Consider the following 22,978-nt stretch of genomic DNA (forward strand, 5'->3'; position numbering starts at 1 on the left):
TTGCAGGGATTCTGTGAATTGCTGCACCTCTCTGTAACTCGCTGGCCGGTAGCACGAGGCTGACTGTGTTAGCTTACAGAGAATGTGGGGCTGTGAAATGTGTTTCTCAGTGTGTGTGTGTGTGTGTGTGTGTGTGTGTGTGTCCCTAATGACAGATAATAGCAGTTTTCAGTTTGGCAGTGTGTTTGTGAGTGATTACACCTTTGTGTGTTTGGGTGTGTGAGAGAGAGAGACAGATGGAAAGAGAGAGGTTAGTAGTATGATAAAGTGACTGTCTAATTGCAGAGAGCCTCGCTGTGTGGCATGTCAGATTGTTCTTCCCCTGTGGCCTGAGGTCTCCTGCAGTGTGGATGTATGTGTGTGTGTGTGTGACTGACTGCACATGTGTGTCTGTGTGGAACTGTGATGAATTTCAACTGCCTGCTTCAAGTCTTGGCAGGCTGCCTAAACACCAGGGACCCAGTCAACCATATTTCATGCTCACTAAAAAAAAACAGCATACATTTTTACCTTTATGTGGTTCTCAGCATTATAGTGTGTTACAGCACTTTTTGCGAGTACATGTGTGTGTGTGTGTGTGTGCTGAATCAGAGTGTTGGAGAGAGATGATTGAGAAAACTGCAGAGACTCTGCACTCGCAGCACCACAATGGCTCACATTGTTCTAGTGCTATAATCAGAGCGGACATGGAACTTGGCCTGGAGACCAAGAGGTCTCTGCAGCCCTGGACACAGCTGCTGGAACTCAGATTCACACCAAATCCTGGACTGGAGAGCAAACACAGGGGGTGTAGGCGGTGCAGGGACACTGGCTTCAGTTTTTATTAGGAGGTTTTATAATCCATTTTTTCAGTTTGACGTAAGGTTTTTGATTAAAAGCCCAAGGGTTGGGTAGTAGGTTTGAAGAGAAGAAGAGTCTGCTTTCCCTGATGAAATACAATGGTCCTTGTAGTGTTGAGAAATGTGACGAGACATCCACAGGTCTCTATGGTAAACATTTCATTTCCTTCTGGATAGGTTCCTATAAAAAGTATTATGAACATTTACTGAACAGTTTGGGCTGTTTCCATGTATGGAGACAGCAAAGTGGAGTATCTTGTAAAAAGCAGCCTTTAACTCTGAACTTTTCAGACTTTTTGTTTGGTTTTGCTTGCTTTTTCCCACTTTTCCTTTCGGTTGCTGTTTGAAACTACGATTCAAACAGATCACGTTTGTGTCTTCACTTCCATTTTCATTTTCGTGTCCTGTCCCATCTCATGCTGTAGACTTCTAACATGTAGAAAATTGTCCTTTGTATCACTGCCTGAGGAGAACCTGATCAAGCATTCCCCTTTTCTATAAGTTTAGCTTGTAAAAAGAACCAAGGTTTCCGTCTTTGCTGTAATTCCCTGTTTCCTAATCACCTCTCACTGTTTTGCTGACCCGGAGTAACACTGGCCAACTTTGTGATCTTCCAAAGCTATTTGTTGTTGTGCCCTTGCCACAGCTATGGCTCTGTATCATGAGGTAAAGTATATGCATATGGTTTCTGTTGATGTACATGCTGAGACAAAAGGTCTATTTGCAGCACAAACCAGTCTTCATGCTTACACACTGTGCGCCAGCCCACACTACACTCTGTCTGCAAATGGTCTAAAATATCATATGATTACAGAGAAACACTACAGACACATTTACTTTCTCTTCGGATGCTGAAATCAACATTTTCAGGGTTTTTTTTACATTGCCTGGGGGCCTGAAACGTCTAGGTAGTCGAACTGTTAAAGACTCCGACTTTGAGAGCCTCTTTCACTGTAGATATACCTTAGGCCCCGCTCACACTGGAGAAAGTCATTCCAGCTAAACTAGGATTGTATCTGGATAGCCTCTAACCTGGAATTTGTTCAGACCTATTTTCAAATCTGGCTATCACACATGCATGTCCGCGTTCAATCCGGCTTAATCCGGCATATTTGCAGTCCTCCAAACCGCTAGGTGGCGCCTTGTAATATACAGAGTCCGTTCAGGCCGCGGTAGGACCATGCGTGCGTTTTTATTTTGTCCCGTGTCGCTCGTTCCTTAGTTTTTTTCGGTTTAAAAAGCAGTTTATTCCTTTGTAGCCCTGTCGAAAACAAAGTCGGGGCAAAGCTGACGTAGTTCGACGGTTATTTACATATGGCTTTTGTACGCGACCCAGACACTGTCCCTGTGAACTGGAAGTAGTTGCTAGTCGGATTCGCTAGCTGCATTTGCGCTCAGACCTGAGCCACGTTTGAGCCAGTCTGGCTTGAAATCAATCTTGATATAGCCGGATTCGCGGTGTTCAGACTCAGAAAAAGAAATATCCGGGTATATTCAGATACGGCCCGAATCCCGCTCTAGCCGGATTGATTTCCCCAGTGTGAACAGGGCCTTACAGGTCTTAAAACTTGTAACATTCTATGTCTGTTCAGAGAATGATTGTATAATGTGCTGTAGTGTATATATGTCATGTAATACAGGCTGTGACTTCGCAAAAGGTTTGAGCAGGGTTAGACTGATGAAAGGCGCAGCTTTCAGCAATGGCACAGAACAGTGTGTGAAAAAACTGTGTCACTCTAACAACACCTCAACACCTCCTCACCCTGTGCTTTTCCACCATAACTCAGAAGGGGCTCCAGCGTCATAGCAGCAGCAGAATTCTTTTTTTTTCACTAAGGCTGAAGTCCATTTACTACACTGGAGCACCAAAACAGAACTGTGACTAATAAGCCAGTGGTAGAGCACATAGGGAGCGGGTGTTCAAAGTTTTATAAGATTAGACCACAAGTTCTCTGAGGAGAGTCGTCTAATAAGAGGCTTATGATGGGCCAACAGTCTCCCAGGGGTCCAACCACGTTAATGATACAGCTTTCTGTCTCCCTCTCTCTCTCTCCCTCTCTGTTTTATGGAGACTTGGGTGCTGCGGTGGTAATGGTGCAGTGCTGCTTGGGTTTTAATGTGTGTTAGTTTCTGGGTCTTGTTTGTGTGAGGTGTGAGATTTATTCCCCTGGACTGCGGTTAGGGGTTCTTGCGAGTTTGTTTTAGTTCTTTTATGTTTCTTTAATAAAGGTGTTTTAGAAATAAAATTATATATATATCTATATATAGATATATATACACATTTTTTTTCAATCAGCCAGCTGTGAGGCAGCAGAGTTGAGTTAAGGCCCCTGGCTGGTGAGTCAGTGTTTCCACAGAGCTGCTTTTGTTGGCCCTTTTGCATCTGGCTGGACCTGGACATGAGCTGCTCTTACACTAGCCAGGTTGAGCCAGTGGATGTGCCATTGTACACTGTGTGTGTGTGTGTGTACCAGCTGCAAAATCCACTTATTCGCTCTTTTTGAACATAACTAGGGTCGAATTCTGTTGAAATTTGTTGAAGATGACTGAATGTGTAAATGTCTGCCAGTCGGGATGTGGCTTCTATCCGAGGCGGCTCAGAAAACAGTGGAGAAGTTTCCCGTATGAGATGTATTTATTAAAATGGCTTAGGGCTAGAATTTATTAGGCCAGCAGCTGGTTAGCTTAGCTTAGAATTTAGCCCCACATGAATTTAACACTAATAGTCATCTGAAACGTCTGCAGGGTCCAGCGCAGGTCAACATACTGTACATAAAAACAAGAAATGACTAGCCTAGCTTTGATCAAAATTCTGCAGCACCTCTCACTAATAAACATGTTATTTCTTGTTTTTTAATCTGCGTTGAAAACAGTATACAATGGACTAGTTAAGACAAGCTCCAGCAGCTTCGAATTTTATGGAGAGCATATTTATATTTTTTCAACAAGTTGTCAAACTGTTCTCTTTAGCTTTTCATTTCCTGTTTGTTGAATAATGCCAAATTTTTGCTCCTTCACAAAGGAAATGTTTGGAAGTGTACACACGGAAAGGCCCTGTAATAACTCAGAGATCTGTGTCACGGTAGGCTTGAGTCTGCTGAGAAACATCCAAGGAATAATCATCAGGATCACCAATGCATGTTACATAAAGGACACATGAAGAATGGCTTTGTCAGTGGCAACCATCGCTATGTCTCCTGTGCGTCTGATCATTTCAGTTACAGATGTCACGGCCTTCATTCTTCCAACACTCGTGAGAGAACCATCTCGTGCAACTTGTCAGCAGTGTGTTAAGCTGTAGTAGTTGCACCATAACTTCTCAAAACTGATTTGGTTCTGGGCTGTTTTTCTTGGCTGGTCTGTCTTTGTGGTTGTGGTCTCAGAGTGGAAAGCAGGGGGCAAGAGGAGGAGGAGGAGGATGATGAGAGTTTGGAAAGACCACGGAGAGAGAGAGAGAGAGAGAGAGAGAGAGAGAGAAGAAGGAAAAGAGGGTGGTATTCAGAGCATTATGTAAGACTTCAAACAGGTCCAGTCTGGCGAGGAGTGTTGATGTGAGAGTTGTGGGCCCCCTGGGTCAGGTGGCCTCTCACATAGCCTCCCATATGGTCTGCATTTCCCCTTATTGCCTCCACCCTTCATCTAATTGGCAGGTAATGTATCGTTACCCTGGCCTATCTTCCCCTCCATGACTGTTATTCTTCTCCTTTATTAATGGATGGCACGGTGGTGTGGTGGTAATGGTGGTGGAGGTGATAGTGGCTCAGGGTTTGGCATCAGGCCACAGAGAGGCCCAACGCTGACACTTTATACACCGCCAGGTTTTACAAAGGTGTTCATTTCAGGAGCGTCTCCTCTGCTTCGGCTGCTTCTCTTTCTTGTCCCATCGGCTGTGGAAGGTAAATCAAAGCTGCGGCTGATACTGGAGACCTTATTTAATCTGACTGTTTCAACCTACTCCCCTCAGACATTTGTCCTGTACATATGGAAGCACACACGCACACTTGTTTGCATCGACACACACATGTGCGTTCATCACTCCACCTCTCACCATGTAATCCTCCAGTGCAGATCTTTCTTTTTCCTTACCCCACTCCTGTACAGCCAGGCGGCTTTTTTTTTGACTGCCTCTCTGCCCAAGTCACTGCTAAGCATAACAATACACCAGCAGACATATGTTTGTCATAAACTAGAAGGCTTGAAATTACATTAAAATCGTTTACACTTTGAACAAGGTTCAAAAAGAGTCATTGTACACCACATTTAATTATGCGTTGTACTAAACGTTCATAATTCTCTAGTGATTTTCCACTGCTGCCGGACAGTGGAAGCTTAACTGCAGCAAAACAACATGGGCCAATCAACCTAAGTAGGCCTTTTAGTAGCAGTAAATGCCAAACCCTGTTAGTTATGCCTCACAGGCCAAGTCTCTCACTGCAGCCATTCCATGTATGGGCTTGGTACTTCCTCAGTACATCCAGATTCTGTGTTAGTAAGCTGCTACAGACATGACAGTAGCAACATGAGCCTGACTGAATTTGTCAGGCCTTTGTGAGGGGCATAAATGTCCATAGGATTTTGCTAACATCCTGTGCTGCGGATCAAGCCAACATTACCGTCTGGTGCACATGGAAGAGCTCAATTACATAACTTAAGACTTTCATTAGCCTCTCTGCTCCATTGAGTTCTCTGGGAAAGGTCCAGATGTGACTTCATGAAGGGCCCTCTCTATGCAGAGCCTGTTCGCTCTGTTCCGCTATGCCCCCCCCCCTCTCTCCATCCTCGCAGCTGTAAGCACTCAGAGGAAAAAGCAGGGAGAGAGGGGAGGCAGGCTGAGAGCTTTATTAAAAAAAATCAGACACCCCATAGACCCCACAATCTCCCTTCAAAACAGTTCCAGCCCCACCCAGAGCAGGCCTATAGTCCCCTCTTCTCCCCCATAGGTCTTCTAAAGTAGGCCAATAAGTCTTTTAGCATGTGGTCGCGCTGTCAGCCCGAGGTGGCTGACTAGACAGGCTGCTGCTCCAGGCACAGGGGCAGGAAGTGGGAACCAGCCAGGAGACTCTCTGAGAGGCTGCCCAAGTAAACAACCCTCCCCCTTCAGCACACATGCTCATACACATTTCTATGTGTTTATGTGCTCATGCTCATTTTGATGTGTTTACATGTAGCAGACGTGTATTACACACACACACACACACACACACGACGCGTCACCTCCAGGAACTCGATCAAGGAGCTTTCTTACTGTTAATATCAAGATGGTTTATGGATGGACTTAATTTATTTCAGGCTTTGGTTTAACCGAGAGCCACAGTACCCTTTTAAGATTGGAAAGTGGAAGTTGCTGAGAGCCTTCTAATCATATTAATAGCTTCGCTGCTTGTGTGCAAAGCATGAATTTGTACAGCTGTGTGTGTGTGTGTGCGCCACTGTAGAACGTCACGCCATCCTATGCCAAAATAACAATTTCTACAATAACGGGGTAGTTTGTTCTTCTCATTGCCGGTGTTTGATATCCAAATCTCTTGATTGTGTGACTTTGTGTCTGAGTATTATGGCTGCGATGGTTTTCCAGAGCGGGGCAGCTGCTTGTATGACTGTGTGTTTCTGGGAAGTCAGCGGACACAGGTGGGGAATCAGTTAGTGCTGTGATTTATCGAGAGCTCCTTGCTCCTTGCCTCCATTGTGCTGTGGCCTTCCTCTGGGCCTCGGCCTGCTCTCACAGATCATGCTCCCCTTTCTCGCCTGTTATTCTGTGACTCTGATAACAATGATGCCTGATTCTCAGAGTGGAAAACCCAGATGGGTTCTCATTCCGAGAACAAATGTATTGTTTTCCCACATAGAGTTATTGTGTAGGTGTTTTTTTTTTATTATTATTTTTTATGTATAAAGATGTTTTCTGTCAGCTTCACTTTATAACATAATCACTCAAGACACATTGCACAAGTGTTACTGGGTTTACTTACTTTATAATGGCTCACTACCACACCTTTTGGCTACTGGTTTTGCAGCATGATCTCACATTCTAAATAGCACAGTTACACTTCTACTTTTTACTTTTTTTCTACTTTTTTTTAAACACAAGTAACAATGGTGAACTAATGTTAACCAAGACCAAGAAAGGGAAAAACAATATTTACATGTAGGTGTAGATAAAGTTGTCAATGCCTCACTTTCATTACCAGTTGCAAGCATGCTGCTAACATTAGCGGCAGCTTTATTTCAGGCTTTGGTCACTGAGTGGTTAGCATGTGAGGCCTGATGCTTCTTGCTGCTGCAGCCTCAAATTACACCTGATTAGATAAATGTTTGCGTGTAAGTTCAGGGTTATGAGAGAGACTCTGATATAAAAAAATGTGCTGAGATGTTGTGAGGTGTCATAATAATAAAGCTGACTAACTTACTTAGTGATGACTGTTATACAGCAATAACCATGTTGTTAGGTAACATTATAACCACTCAGCAGTCACACCAGAATGAGTAAGGCAGTAGTGTCAGTAAGTAAGTAAACTTGACTCAAACCACCTTTAGATCCAGTCAAAGAGCCATCAGATAGGAAGTTCAAGGCCTTGTTTTTTTGTGGTTTAAGTTTGACTCAAATCTTAGTTTCACTCTCAAATTCTCAGGTCTGTACTTGTTGAGATCCCACATCTAGTAATAATTAGATTCAGTTGTTTGTCACTGTCTGACAAAGTTTAGTCAGTCAAAGTTTAGTTCAGTCAGAAACAGTACACTGCATCTGTCATTGTTGATGTAGTAATATCCTGTCACCACCATTGCTCAAGGCCCTTGAGTAAAGTTAAACTGCTTTTTTTCCCCTGCTCTCTACCTGCAGAGTACATGTCACAGCAAGTTAGCAGGTGAGGCTGCAGGGTGAGCACAGGACAGGAGCGAGCTTGACAGGTTTCAGGTTGGGCCTTATCTCGATGGAAGATTTGCCTTGGGAAATCTGAGCAGCAGTCAGACACTTCCAAACAATCAGCGTTGTGTTTTTACAGCTAAATTCCTCAGTCATAAGAAGCCCCACATATGATCCTGAGGGAACCCGGTGTCAACTGTTAAATGTGTGTCTCACATATGAGCTGGAACATGTGTGTGTGTGTGTACGTGCATGTTCCTGTGTATGTGCTTTTTGCGTGTTCTTTCCTAGTGAGTGGGTGTGAGAGCTGTGGTTTCTCACAGTCAGTTCTTATCTCCATCTCTCTCTCTCTCTCTCTCTCTCTGAGCCTCAGCCAGCAGATCATTGTGAAATACACACACACACACACACACACAGACAGATACAGAGTTCACTTTTAACTATTCCCTACCCTCCCAAGGCCAGATATCTAGGGCTTGTTTACAACTCAAACAAAAAAATGATACAACCATTCCTGTATTCACACAGGAGGGTGAGTGACTTCAGTCCAGTCAAAGTCTTTGTGTCACCCCCTTTTTTTAAAACTTTTTCTGGCCTTGAAGCCGTGTGTGTACCTAATCTCGTATTTCGAAATTTTTTTATTTTGTTCATCAGCATCATGTGAGTGCTTTGAGTGTGAGATTGTAGATAGCAGATGTTCATCTGTGCATAGCTCAGACTTGGCCTCGGTACAAGACGGAGCAAGGACTTCCTGTAAAACTATCACTGATGTCATCTCATCTGTTTTTACCTCTAAAGGCTTGAGTGACTCAGAGTGGCTGGTTAGGCAACTATATGCGGGTCTATCATGGTCCAGTTACCATCTGTAGGTGGTGAGGGTGTAGGAGTGTGTTTATTTCGAGGAGTGAGATGTGTGTACGTGTGTGCTGAGGTTAATATAAAACAGTATTTGAACCGGTGAGAAACTGAAAACTGGGTTTAAGAAGTGAGAATGAGATTGTTTTCCAGTGCCGCTGTCAGCAGAGGAAACAGATGCTGCAAAACAAAACTGAGAGTCATGTGTGGGGAAACGTGCACTTCGGTTCAGTGACTTAAAACTAACCTCATTCACTATCATGCATCACACATGCACACAGAAAGACATAAGTGATGAGAAGTCTTTGCTCCGTGTGAGGGACAGCGCTTTGTGTTTCAGTCACTGTGTCTGTAAAATGCTTTGAAACATAAAGGAAATATTTTCCTTGAGAAATACTGTATAGTTTGCCTATTCAGACATCAAAACGTTCAGATATCTGTTCATAACTCAGAGACACTGAGCTGTGACAAGGAGCAACAGCTTTAGAAACAGCTTTGTATTCAGAGGTCTTGAGCGGAAAAGGTTTGGAACCACTGGTTTAGATAATCATGCTAAACTGTGGGCTGGTCTGATGATCTGTGATGCACTGACATTGCCCTGTTCCCTTTCATCAGTACACTGTTTTCATAGAAAGTACAACAGTACAAAAGAAGGACAGAAAGTGTAATGATCTGAAACTATTCAGTGAGAATGCAGAGCAGGTGGTGTCCTGCTAATGGAGGCCACTTTCCTCCCATCGGGCCACAATGCTGGAAGTCATGAGACAGGAAGAGTTAAGTGGTTCAGCACTCAGGAGAACTGAGGGAGTGACTCACTTGGCCCAGTGGACCAGAAACCCAAAGCACAACAGTGTCAGGTTCGGGACGGACTCTCCCATTGGTCAGTCCTAGTCTCTTGTTTCCACCCGTCCAACGTGTCTCGTTAGTAAAAAGTCATCACTTGTCCATTAGCAGAGGGCTCAGCGAGAGTTTAGAGGCTTTGTGTTTGTTTTTCTGTCAAACTAAGGAGTGGAAGGGTGTGTTTCCATAACCTGTCAGACAGCCATCAACAATGCCCTCCTCTGAAGCCTCCTCACCTCTCTGCTCCTCTGCTCAACACATATGTGTTTTCTCTTCCTTTTCTTTTACAGGTCAAGGGTTGCCACTTAGCCTGGAGGAAGAAAAGCACATGTGACACTGGATCCAGGCAGGGCTAATGGTCATTACTCGGTAAGCGGCGTGTCATGGCCTCAGTCGCCTAGATAATAGGGCGGTGGAGTGCCAGGATTTAAGCACAGAGGGATCAGGGAGTGTTTGTGGCTGTTGTCTTTGTGACACATATAGCTTTAGACCTACAAAGATAAAAAGGCTGCCAGTTGCTGCGGAAGCAGAGCGGACTTTGTGAAGTTTTTTTTATTTACCAGCACTGTGATAACTAAACTGTAAAACCTGACCATGAGATGCCCCAGAATCATGTTACGTAAGGGAATTCACCTGTAATAAGTACAATCAAACAAGTACAATCTTTCCACTTTCTCTGTCACTTAGTGACCTGTATTGTTATGTATTCAAACTTACAAGGTGATAACAGTCAGGAACTGATGAAAGGCAGGATGACAAGACTCCTTGTTAACACAAATTATAAAACACATCCCTATAATTAAGTTAGGAATTGCAGTATTTATATCCCCCCCCCCCACCCTTTGTGAAGCCACAGAGAAGAAGAGGTGTAATTTCACTGCACATGAGCAGGGGAAAAAATGGACCTTTGGCAGCAGAGTCAGGGTTATGAGTCTCTTCTGCATCAGCAAGGTCAAAGGTCTGAGCGCTGTGACAGACACATGTCTAGCTCAGCGGCCATTAATCAAGATAAATGACAAAATAAGACCTTGTTATGGCAGCCAGTTTGACTCAGCATGTTGGCTGTTGGAAACCTAGCTACCTTTATATTATTCATCACATCACCATATTTCCTCGTTTTAACCTGGGTGGATATTTCGAATGGTTCTGGGGTCTGGTATGTCTGAAGGTGGTTAGTTGCGCTTGTTTTCTTCATACAGAAGCAACCTCTGAATAGCCCTTATAACCTAACCTCCTCACTCAGTGTTGACCTCAGCCCCTGTCTGCTGATTAATTTCCCTCCCACAACACCTGTCATACTGCGCTGACACACATGCACGCTTGCATACGCGCAGGGCTGCAGTCTACCCTGCTCTCAGCTGTGAATGTAGATAATAGACAGTTAGCACGTCAGCGCTATTTGCTTACCTCTTTGTCAAACAAAGAGGTAAACCATCCTCTGATAACACAATTACAAAGTGTACGCTCTGCGACATTCTCTTGCTCAACCCGGCAGGTTAAAGGTGAGCGAAGATTGGTTACCGAGACTCAAACTACACACACCAACGCACACGCCGACTTGATCCTGTTGTGCAGGAAGCAATGAATGAACAACAAAGCATGATCTGTGTCACTGCTTTATTCTCCACTTTGGAAAGTTAACCTGCTGTTAAATGTGATGAAGTAATGGAAGTTTTTTCTCCTGTTTCTTTTTTTCTTAACACTTATCAAAGAACAGACGACCCCCCCTCCATCCGCCACCTTCGGAGGTTTAGAAAACCACTTCCTGGTGCTCCGTCTCAAGGTGCCTCTATGCATACACCACACAAACAGGAAACAGCCCTCTTTAATGTACCACTAACTGCATGCAATTCAGTTTCTTGAACGTTCTGAAAAGGGTGCAGCAAAACAAGAAAGGTGTGTGTCTTATTCACCTGGGTTAGCTCGTGGAGGCTTTACATATATATGTTTGTCCTCTTATAATGTCCTTTTAGGAATGAGTAGTGGTGCATAAAGACAGTTAACACAGATATACAGAGCTTGAAGATGATAGGTACTTCAGGTTTCTAGCATCTATCCAGCCATCCAGCATTTGGCATCTTGGACTGGGTATGCACAACCCTGGTTAATTGAAAGCATGAGTAGAGGCAGACAAGTGTTGCTTAAGAAGGCAAGGACTGCCTCACTTAAATAAATATACATATGAAAGCTATGTTCTTTTTAGAGGAACCTTTGATTTACCCACTTTTACTATGGCTTCTGCTGTCGAGTGTATTTTTGCAGTAAGACATAAATACTCAGTTGACTTTCGGTTTCTTGTCCAATGTGTGAATCATGTGCGAATATGAAGTAGTGAGTAATCAGCTAGTCATAACCACCTGTGAGTATAAATATTATGAGGCTGCTTCTTGGAATGTGGAGATGTACTCTGGTTTTTTAGCAGGTTCTTTCTCAAGGATGGGAGTGAGGAGTGTCTGTGTGTGTGTGTGTGTGTGTGTGCAGTGGAGATAGGAAAGCACAGAAACAAGACAAAAATCTACAAGGCCCAGGTTCTCTGGAATAAAGCAACAAGGAGGCCTCCATGGGTCAGCTGTGACGGGTCAGCACCCACCATTGTACGGAGGGAGGGTAGTTCCTGTCCCGGCTCCTTTTTGCAACCTGAGAGAATATAAACATGGACAGAAGGAAGTGTCCAGAGAGCGAGGAAAAGCAGAAGCAGTGTGGATGTTGAGTGGAGTGTATAAAGGGGAAGCTACAGTATGTTGTTACTGAAATCAAATACTGCTCTGCTTGTATTTATAGTCAAACATAGATCGTTATCAACATTTATACTCAAAGTACAAATATACACATTGGGTGCTGTGTTGTATATTTTTATAACCTAATCAAATCTAGCATTTCATGACTCAACTGTTAGTCTTTAGTTTTACTAGGAATACCCTCACACACACACCTCCTATTGATCAGCCTACATGTAACCTCAGGATCAATGATCAGGTCACAACCTCAGAAAATCACTTTTTATTCTTGGAAACTTTATGGTTACAGCACCTCTCTGATCAATGTTTCTGCTGAAACCAGAAGAGTTGAGTCTTTGTGTAACTAAACCTAATCAAACCAGACTTTGATTATCCCCAAGGGTCAATACCCTTGCCGGTTGTCTGTGCAGCTCACCAATCAACTTCCACCACAGTGAAACTCCCTTTAGTTCTGCATTATTTAGAGAATGGAACACTTATAACGACAGTGCGTGCCTTTAAAGTGACACTGTTTTGGCAGAAAAGTACACTGAATTCATAATTGGAAGGTTTTTATGTGTAGATATTTAAGAAAAATGATGACTCTGAGGCATGTTCAGGAGGTATTTAAGTGACTATTTTCTGATTTCTAAGCAGATTAATGGGGTTGCCTCAGTCTAACCAGCTGCACTCAAAAACAATTACATTTCCAAAAGGTCTGTATTATTCTTTTTCCATTGCTGTCCAAATATAAGGTCTTATGAGAGGCTCAATTCAAAGTTTGAACAGAAAAACTTAATATTTATATAATAAGCATTTAAATGTACTTTTTGTACATTTGTACATATGTATTACACACACACACACAACAAAGTTTAACTTTTCCAAAAATATGGGGTTTATTGACGTAACTGCAATCAATACTTACAAAAGAGAGAAAAACAGGTTTTCATATAAACTCACAGAAATTACTGTAGTGAAAAAACATGGCTGAAAAAATACATTCAACAGTTTTTACTTTCTTTGTGTCAGAATCTGATCACCTTTTCCAGAAACACGTGAAGGCAACACAGAACAAGTGACTTTCAAAAAAAAAAAAAATTGTCCTCCATTATCAAATATAAAAGGCAGAGAAGCCTTAGCTACCTGGAATGTATTCAAATGAGGCACTTCCACTGGTCGAGGGGTGGGCGGGGATTTAGGGGAGGGGGGCCAAGCAAGTGCATCAAGAAGCATCCAAATTCAAAAAAACTAATCTGTCCTCAACCCATTTGGTCACAGCTATTGCTCATCATAACAGACTGGGTCTAAGAATATTACAGAACCAAACAACCAGTCGTCTATTATATAATTCCTGAACCAGTGATAGTTTTCTTAATTTTTTTAGCACCCATTTACAGCTACCATCAACCCAAGTAATGTGAGAATTCTTGTCTTCGAAGTGGGGACAAAAACAGATGAGCTGAATTCCTCTAAAAACTGTTACTGCCAGATTATTGTAAAGTGTGGAGAGAAGGGGGGGGCGTCAGGAATGAATACAAGCAAATCTAATTCAGATGGAATTGCAGTCCAATAAGAGGGAGTAAGAAAAATAATGTACAATAAATAATCAAAACGCAAAATGACTTTTTTTGCATTTTTTTTTGCTTTAAATTAAGTTTCATTTTGTGTAGTTGCAGAACAAAAGTCATTGAAGTACAATATATTAAACTGTGAAAAAAAGGAAAACTGACAAAAACGTCTTCACAATCTTTAGATTAATATGGAAGATCATAATTTAACATAAAAGAAAATATATTCTATTGTTCATTATCCAGATAAATACAAAAAACAAAATTAACAAAAAAATGCATATGATCACCAATAAATATGTTCTGATAAGTTAAATAAGCAGTGACACGCAAACCTTCTGTCTGGAAAGTTTCTCAAATAATAATAACCGTAATAATAACATTAATAAAAAATAATTATCAAATAAAGAAAGCAAAAAGGGATGTAATGAGTACAGAGTGCTCCGAGGAGCAGGTTCTAAAGTGAAGTGGGGGAGAAAAAGAGTAAAGTAAAATAGCTTGGAGATCCGATCTTGTCACGTTGTAGGATGGACAACCGCACCTGGGGAATGCTGGAACTTCCCAGATCGGCCAGGATGAAGAGGGATGTGGGAGGTGGCGGGGGCAGAGTCTTACAGGTTTAATGATCAGTTTGATATCAAGACTTCCTTCCCAAACAACAACAAAAAAAGCCAGTGACCAGCAACAGGAGGAGGAGGAGGAGGAGAGGGGCACAACCAACTTCCAGTTCAAAGTTCTTCCTGCAGACTCACCCAGTTCACAAATACATAGGACGGGGCTTGAGAAGAACTGTGATGGGTAGAGGGGGTAGTAGAGGAGGAGGAGGGGTGGCAAATGAGAAAGAACCAAAAAACAGTAGTCCATTCACCCTAAACACATGCAGAAACCACCCCAGGCACTTTTTTCTTTTTTAAAAACTATTCATATATTTTCAGGGTCTGTCGTTTTGTCCTCTTAAAACGTCTGCAGTAGAGCTACAGTTATATTAGTGAGCACCCTCTAGCTAGGTCAGGGGGAAGTGGTATCATCAGGGAAGAAGGGGGGAGAGAGAGGGGAGAGAGGGAGGCAGGGCAGGGCAGGGGGGCTGGGGTCTAGTGCAATGCACTCCCCTTTCCAAGGCCACTTGTGTTGCTACACATTCAAGAACAAAATGAAGAAGAAAAGGGGGGGACAAGTGGCACCTGGTGAAACAGTCAATTCTTGTTCTTGTGATTTTCATTGTTCAATTTCCTCTCCTTATTTGGCACTATGACACATGGCAGGGTTCATTTTTAAAACTTGTTGTGCAGATTAGCAGGGATGAAATGATGAATTTGAGAGTTCCCTTAATTGATTACATCCTTACAATGCTAACGAGGAACTAACATGGCGTCTTGTGTAAAGGAGGACAGGGAAGCTTAAGAAAAGGGCAGAGGTAGAGGGGAGTGCCATGTTCTCTTTGTGTCATTGAACTTAAAGTCACTGGTGAAGAAGAAGGCAAGCAGTCTCTAGTCATCAGAGATGGAGAGGCGGCTGAAGATGGGAAGGCGGCGGGTGGTGTCCAGCGTGGGGGACTCGGAGCCACTCAGGCTGCCACCGGAGCTGCTCTGGTAGCCTTCCTGGTCTGACAGAGAGTCTGGAGGGCTGGATGGAGACTCGAACATCTGTGGGGATTCCAACATGGGTCTGAAATAGTACGGTGTGCTTGTTGGAGAGGGAGGTGCAGGGGTGTTGGGCTCTGTGCCTACAGGACCGGCACTGAGGCTGGGCCCAAACAAATTGCCCAGCTCCTGGCTGGAGTAGGTGAAAGGATTACTGCTGGGCCACTCGGGGATCTCATCAGGGAAGAACATGGGTGGAGGGGTGACGGAGGTGGGGCTGTCTCTCAGCCCAACTGAGCTGGAGAAACCTGCAAAGCTGTAGCTGTGCTGCAGTCGAGGTCTCTCCATCTTGTTGGAAGAGTGTAGAGGGGAGGACTGCTGGGGAGGTCCACGGCGCTCCTCAGCATTGTGGATGAAATGGCAGCGAGGCCCATAGGGGCAGAAACCGATGGTGTGGAAGGTGCGGCACAGCTCAGTTTTGTATTTGGGATGCCGGCTCAGGCTACGCAGTTCATGGACTCCGTGAGCAAACTGGCATTTGTCGCCATATTTGCAGGAACCGTTCTCCTCAAAGGGCCTGCAAAGCTCCGTCTTGTAGCGGCTGGAGTTCACTTGGCTGCTACCGTTGGTGGGACTGGCAGGGCCCAGGCACTTGTTGATGAGCCTCTCACCTGTCTCAGAGAAGGAGCGGTCTCGCAGGCGGTTCTCCTTGTTGTTGCTGCTGGCATTGCCAACCCCTGAGATGAGTGAGGAGTGGTCCGCTGCCTTCAGGCTGTTCAGGAACTGGTTCTGGCTGAACTTTGTGCTGCTGACAGAGTGCCGTCGCTGGTACACGGCTCCCACTGAGGGAGATCCCACCGCCTTCCTGTCCAGCAGGGCTCCGGCGGGGCTGGAGATGGGCACATTGGTGCCAGTGCAAGGGACAGACATGGGATGAGGGGGACCCAGGTTGTTGTTGTAGCCGAGTAGTTTGTTGTTCTGTGAGAAAAAACAAAAACAAAAACACCGTCATTAGTACACACTACAAATAAACTGACAAGCACTGCAGTCCTGAGCTGGTGGGAAAGAGATCCACACCTCCTCTTGCATGACTTTGTTCTTTTTGGCTCCAACAGCACAAGCGGATACAGGCCTATAGAACAGCAGCTGGTTTGGCAAGTTGCCCTGGGTAGGAATGTGTGCCTGTTTAGTAAATGGAGCAGCAGCACATGAGAGGCCTGTGGGCTGCTAGTGGCTACAAAGAGAGTGCATCATTTAAAAAGATAAATGAGTGGCTGGATTACAAGGGAAACCTGATGTGCATCTCAATACACTTCCAAACTAGTGGAGATGACCGGTGAGCCGCTCATTTACATGACTATAAAAAGTTTTACTGAATAAAACACAATAAACTCGAAGGGAGGAGGGAAAAGGGCGCTTCATGAGAAATCTGACACTTTTAAATTAGAGAATGAGCGCAAAACCGAAACCACACCGACGTATAAACCCGCAAATATTAAGGTTAAACTGTCGTTAATCATATGAAAAGTTTAAATGAGCGCAAAGTGGACTAAAGCCTGCTAAATCTGGTCAATGATTAGCGAGCATGTGGCTGCTTTGTAAGGAGTATTAAAAGTGGCGCAAACTGCTCTGGTTGCAATAAATGAGGCAAAAAAACAGCCTAAAACATTGTCCACTCTTTACAAACTGCAGTCAATAAGTCAAACTTTAAAAAGTTCGCTGATGTGGCGCTTCCAAAGTTGAGCACTTCTGCACATTTGCGCCATGCTTGGGCACAAATGTGGAGACACGCAAAGATAAAGAATGACGTGCAGAGAGGAAATAACAAGAGAGCGCAAACAAAACACGCATAAGCGACAACAACCCGACACACACCACAACAACAACACACAAACAGCCTGCGCGCAGAGAGGCAGCAGAGGGCCGCGGGCATGCAGCTCATCATTCCTCCACAGCGGCTAACTCCCCGCTGCTAACAGGCTAAACAGCACAGAAAAAAGTTTGCAATCTACCTTGTTCATTACGTCGAAGTCGAAGAAAGGCGACACCACGGCTGTGGTCATCTTTGCAGCGACCAGAATCAAGTCAAAAGTAGTAAAAAAAAACAAAAACAAAAAAATAAAAAAGCCACCCAAGCTGAGCTCGTTAGAAGGTTGCGCAGGTCTGCTGAGTCTGTGGTTGCAGCTCCTCTGTGTGTGTCTGTGTGTGTTTTGGACCCTGCAGACTCCCCCTCTGCCCTGCACCAGCTCCGACATTTGCTTTATAATCCTTTTGCAGGAGGAGCCTCGGAGCGCTGGGCGTCAACTTTCTGTAACTTTTTTCCCTCCTCTTCCTCCTCTTGCACTGGTTTGTCAGTTTTGTCTGAGATTACAGCACTTGCTGGATACACTGTGAAGGCTGCAGGGTTTTTTTTTATTTAGGAGTAACTTTTTTTTAATCTCAATCTCTGCAATCTCTGCGAGGAGTGTTTTTTTAAAGTTGTAAAACTTAAACCCCTCTTTGTTCTGGTACAACAGCAGTCTGGAGCTGTTTACTGGAAGCATTATCCTCAGGGTTTCAGCTACCATCCACTACTCTGTAATTAATTTACTCTTAATTGCTGGACTGTAACGTCACTTGTGGGGCTTTCCAGTGAATTGAGGCAGTCAGGGCTTTTAACTCTTTCCCTCCCACACACACACACATACATGTCATTATTAGGCTCTTTGCCTCTAAGCTGAAAATGTGCATGTCATTCCATCAGGTAGTATAGATGATAACCTGATACACTGGTGATCTCACCAGATTCAACCACAGTCAATCACAATGACGCTTGCAGCCACATCTGAAAGAGCCGGAGCTGCAGAGAGTGAAACCTATACAAATCTATTGTGGTCCATCGCCTTCCTTTCCTCAACACCCTCTAAAATCCATGACAGAGCAGCCATCGGCCATGTGCGGAGTTAATGTCAGGGTTGGGTTGCAATAGAAAGGAGAAGGGGTGGTGGTGGTGGTGGTGGTGGTGGAGGTGGAGGTGGAGGGGAGAAGAAAAGAAGCTGTTAACAAAAAAAAGTTGGAGGAAGGGGTGATGGCATGAGGGGGGGAGAGATTTATGAGGGACGTTTATTACTACACAGCATTGCCCCAGGAGGGGGTGAGGGAAGAAGGGTGGGGAGAGAGAGAGAGAGGCAAAACATTCCCTTTCCCCTTCCTCTTCTTTGCCTAAACAGGAGCCACACAGGGGGTGGAGAGCTTTGTCTCCGGCCGAGGAGGAGGAGGAGGAGGAGGAGAGAGGCGAGCAGAAAAGGAAAACAACAGACACAACTTCTCTTTTCAGAACTTCTGTGTTATCACAGAAAAGACTGCATTCTCCCTGTTATTGTGGAGCTTGTCAGCGAACGAGCAAGGGTGTGTGTGTGTGTGTGTGTGTGTGAGTGTGTGTGAGTGTTTTAACATAAAAAGAGATTTTACGAGCCAGGTCTGCAGAGAGTAATCTCCCCCTGGAGTGTTTTTTTTACAGATGACAGGGTGGGATGACAGACTTGTTGGAAATCACGTCTGCAGTTCAAAGGCCCTGTCACTGACTGATAAAGAGGATCAGATCGATTGCCCCCCCCCCCCCCCCGAGGAATAAATGCAGCAGAAAAGTAGGAGGAGAATCACAGAAAGCTGTGGCCGGTGTATAAATATGACCTAATATGTCACACATTAAACCCAATCAGAGCAATGTCGGGACAGAACATGCACATGTGGCCGGAGTTGAGGGGAGGTCAGCGGGGTCTTGAGAGAGGCCTCGTACACTACAGTTGTTTACTTTAATACTCTCAGATTGATATTGTGTGACTCTGTTGTTCTTCTAGGTTTAGGAGGAGGCACCTGTTTCCTGCCAGAATGAAAATATAAAGAAAAAGCAGTCAGCCCACTCTCTCAGGGGGATAAAGTCTGATGTAGACAGTAAACCTGCACAAGCACAACAACTTAAGGCAGAACTTGGACACAGTGTCTGATTACTCGTTGAACATTCTCAGTGGAGAGTATCAGCTTTAAAAAATGGCTGCAGTCATGGCATTTTTTTGTCCTGTTGAGTAAGGTGTACAAGGAATAATCATAAATTTTTCCAGAAAACACACAAAAAACATGTCTATCAGCTCCTCTGGCTGTGTTTCCCTCCCACTGTTGACAGAGGCTCTCAGGAGAGTTGATTTCTGAGGATCTGTACTCCTTAAGGTCAAGGCTGTCCTCCTTTTTTTCGGAGCTGCAGTCACTCCTCAGCCTCTGCAGTGTTTGGTTTGATTTCTGCCTCCTGCCGCTGTCGTCTCCGATGACCCGCTCCCTACCCTCTCCCTCTCAATAGGGAGGATAGAGATGTAGCTTGAGGTCACTGATAATGTTTTAAGTGGGATGGCAGGATGTTAACTTTTTATCTGTCTGAGCAAGAGATGAAAGAAAAGGCAACAAATTGGATGTGGAGCAACAGATTGCAGCAGTTTTTCCTGGGAGCCAACAGAGGGCAGAGTTCTGCCTTCTCGCAACATTTCCTATTTACAGCACTCAACTCTCTTTGTACAGTATTTAAAGTGTCAACCTGTTTGCTTATAGCATAACTTTAGAACAACAGAACGGTTACACCTCCAGTGAGAATGTCCAAGATTAGAAAAACAGGTCAGCACAGTCAAACACAACTCCTTCCTTGTGTGGCTTTGAGGTGAATTAGGACTCAGCACAACCCTGTGTGTTGTGTAATCAGCCTTTTTCTATACTGACACACTAACTTACTGGCCTTTTATGAAGCAAAGAAACTTATCAGCTGCAAAACACACAAACTGCTCATGGGTAGTGTGGTAATCTCAAATTGTGCTGCACCACATCCCACTTAGGGTGACCACAAGGCCATTAAACAATGTCTTAAAGGAGGAATAAGTAGTGTTTGTTACTGCTGCATGCTACATAATGTGTATTCTGGGGATTGTTGATGAATACCAGTCACTCAGAGGTTTCCATTTGCAGAGATTTCTGACTTTTAAAGTTAATTTTCCAGTGTCTGTTTTGGAAAATAAAATAAAAAATCACCCACACATTTGCATTTTCAATTCCTAAACACTGAAGGCTATTACTGTATGAACAGCTGCAAGTGGAACATCTCATTTTCAAGAGAATATTTTGTCAGTGTTGTATGTACTTGAAGTAAAAAAAGGTAGGCAGATGGTAATGGAAGTCCCCTAATAATCAAATATATGCGTGTCGGTATTCTTGATGGTAATTTACACCTTATTATGGAAAACAACGAAGAATATTGATGACTGATTCTGCACTCATGGCTATATACTAATGATTTTTCTTTCTTTCTTCCCCCTGCTCCTCTTAGATCTCGGCTCATAAACTCCAGAAACCTTGTCACCGTGGTTGTCTTCAATGCCATTTTCATCCCTTTTGGATTTCTCTGTAAAGCCGCCAGCCTCAGGCGAGCAGTTCTCGTCAGCAGGCGTACCTCATGGCTGCTTGGTTTCACCTAATAATGTGTGAGTATAGCCACAAGTAATGTTGCAATGGTATTACGACTCATTTTGTGGCTTTGCCCTGTTATATCTCCTGTTTTTCATTTCTTTAAAATGCATGGACATGACACATGAATGACTGTATACACACAGTTCTAACATTATCACGTAGGTTTTCCATGTTCTGTGTTCTGAAACATGGCAGACTGTTTAGACTGTGAGACGAGGCGCCATCTTCACTCCTTTAGTTCCTCCAAAATATATAAATGCAGATTCAAGTAACCATTTAACAGGAACTTTAAGCGCAAACAGCATTACCACAATGGCTGGCAGAATTGTAAATGTAATAGAGTCAGCATTGTGCAGCTTCTATTAAAAGCTATAGGTTACCTAACACTGGTAACTTCCTAATTTTTTGAACACATCTTTCGAAACAGACAGTACAGCTAATCAGCCCGCTGACCGTTGAGCAATGTGCAGTCAGAGAGAGCCAAGTAAGTGTACGCTAAACCTTTTTAGACTTCTGGAGTACAATGTCATGTGTCAGCCCATGTTCACTGTGACACTGCATGGCTTTCCTTTCTGTATACATTCCCTTCCCCACATCCCAATTTGTGTGATCCGGTCCTTGTCTGTATAAGCTTTGACAGCCAGGACACCATGATTGCCTCCTTTCATGTCTCGATGGTATGTTTGCCAAATTCATATGGGAGGACTGTGGTCATCTTGCAGGGTGAAACTAGCCTCAGAGGAAGAGAGTTTGGGCAGAGAGAAAGATCGAGGGAAGGAGGAAAATAAGAACTAGCAGCGATTAATTGTCCATAAGAGTAGCCACAGCATTGTTAGTGGTGAACCGCCAACTGCTCTTGCTGATGTTGTTCCCATGAATCGCTCCAACATGCCCATCCACTCACTCACTTCCACTGCCCTTCATCTCACACTGGGTGGGATACGCCATCAATGTGAGCCTTGGCTCATCTGGGTAGCTGTGTGACACGTCACAGCATTACAATCATGACCAGAGTTCAAGACAAACACCGGCTTGGAAATGAAAGTCTGCGGCTCCTTCACTGCCAATTTGCAACGAAATAGAAGAAGAATAATGATGTTTTGGTTAAATGCAAGGTCGCAAAAATAGCAACAAAACAAGAGAGTGAGGGGTCAGCGTTTAATGAAGATTTACTGTCTTATTCTCCTGCTGACACGCCAGTCTCTAGAGGAGGGTTGTATTTAGAACGAAAGGCCAGCTTCCTTCTCCGACTTCCTGACCTGCGTTTCCTGAGGAACAATCTTTCTGTCTATCCTGAGGGCTCATGGGAAGCGAGAGTTTGGTTTTCCATTCGCACATTAGAGGTCGCAAAGAATGAAGCCGAGGTCAAAGCCATTGAGTCGCAGAAATGAGATGACGATTACAGCTATATGACACACACTCACGCCGGTGCAGATGATATGCATGTGCAGACACACTTAGCGGAGAAAGGCTTTAGGGACGCAGAGTGTCCTTGTGTCCAGTTCCCCTCAGGCTCAGCGTGCCTCCACTGGGGATCGCACAGACCTGACCCTCGCCCAGGTGTCATGACCATGCGGCGGACGCTGAAACAAGATATTGCTCAGCTCCTCACTCAACACAGAGGAAAATCAATGGGCTTTGTATAAGGTTGGAACAGTGGAAAGCATTCTCTCAACAAAAAAATCCTGCCCCTGTCCCATCTGTCTCAATTCTCCAGCTCTCCCAGACTTCACAACTGGCCCTGTGTGGTCACTCCTGGACTAGAATTACACAGTCCATGTGTCCAGCCCTGGACAATACACAAAGCCAACCGCCCGTGTGACCCTGCCCACTTTTCTCACACTTTTTCCCTGCAGATTTATTGAGTTGGACGCATCTTCTCTGCAGTTATTGATATCCTTCCAGATGCTGTTGAGGACGGGCCTGTGACTTAGCGGCGTTTTCTGTTTGACAAGCACTTGCCTGTCGTAAATGAGCAATTGAAAATTGAATGATGTGTGAAGTGATGAGAACATGTTTTTCATTATATAATATTTAGCTGAACAGGATCAGGCCGTCCTCAGGCGACCCAGGGCGTATGGTGATGTCAAATTCCTTGATGTTGTAGGCGTGTGTATCTATTGTATTGTCTGTATTTATTGTGCAACAAATTCTACTTATCTCTGCACTACTTGATGAATACAGTGCACGACTTGTCTTCTGGTTTTTTATGGTTCGAGAGTCACTTTTC

The 22,978-nt window shown here is 44.1% G+C and overlaps 1 protein-coding gene across 1 annotated transcript; it reads right to left on the bottom strand.

Moving 5' to 3' along the window:
- Positions 1–12,987: 12,987 nt before the first annotated feature.
- Positions 12,988–17,512, bottom strand: zfp36l1a (zinc finger protein 36, C3H type-like 1a). The gene is made up of 2 exons (XM_028395574.1): positions 17,277–17,512; positions 12,988–16,242 (listed from the first exon to the last, which is right to left on the bottom strand). The coding sequence occupies exons 1-2, from the start codon at positions 17,325–17,327 to the stop codon at positions 15,172–15,174; spliced, it is 1,122 nt and encodes a 373-aa protein (XP_028251375.1). The 5' UTR covers positions 17,328–17,512; the 3' UTR covers positions 12,988–15,171.
- Positions 17,513–22,978: the final 5,466 nt, after the last annotated feature.

Source organism: Parambassis ranga, chromosome 22 (genome assembly GCF_900634625.1).
Source record: "Parambassis ranga chromosome 22, fParRan2.1, whole genome shotgun sequence".
NCBI lineage: Eukaryota > Metazoa > Chordata > Actinopteri > Ambassidae > Parambassis > Parambassis ranga.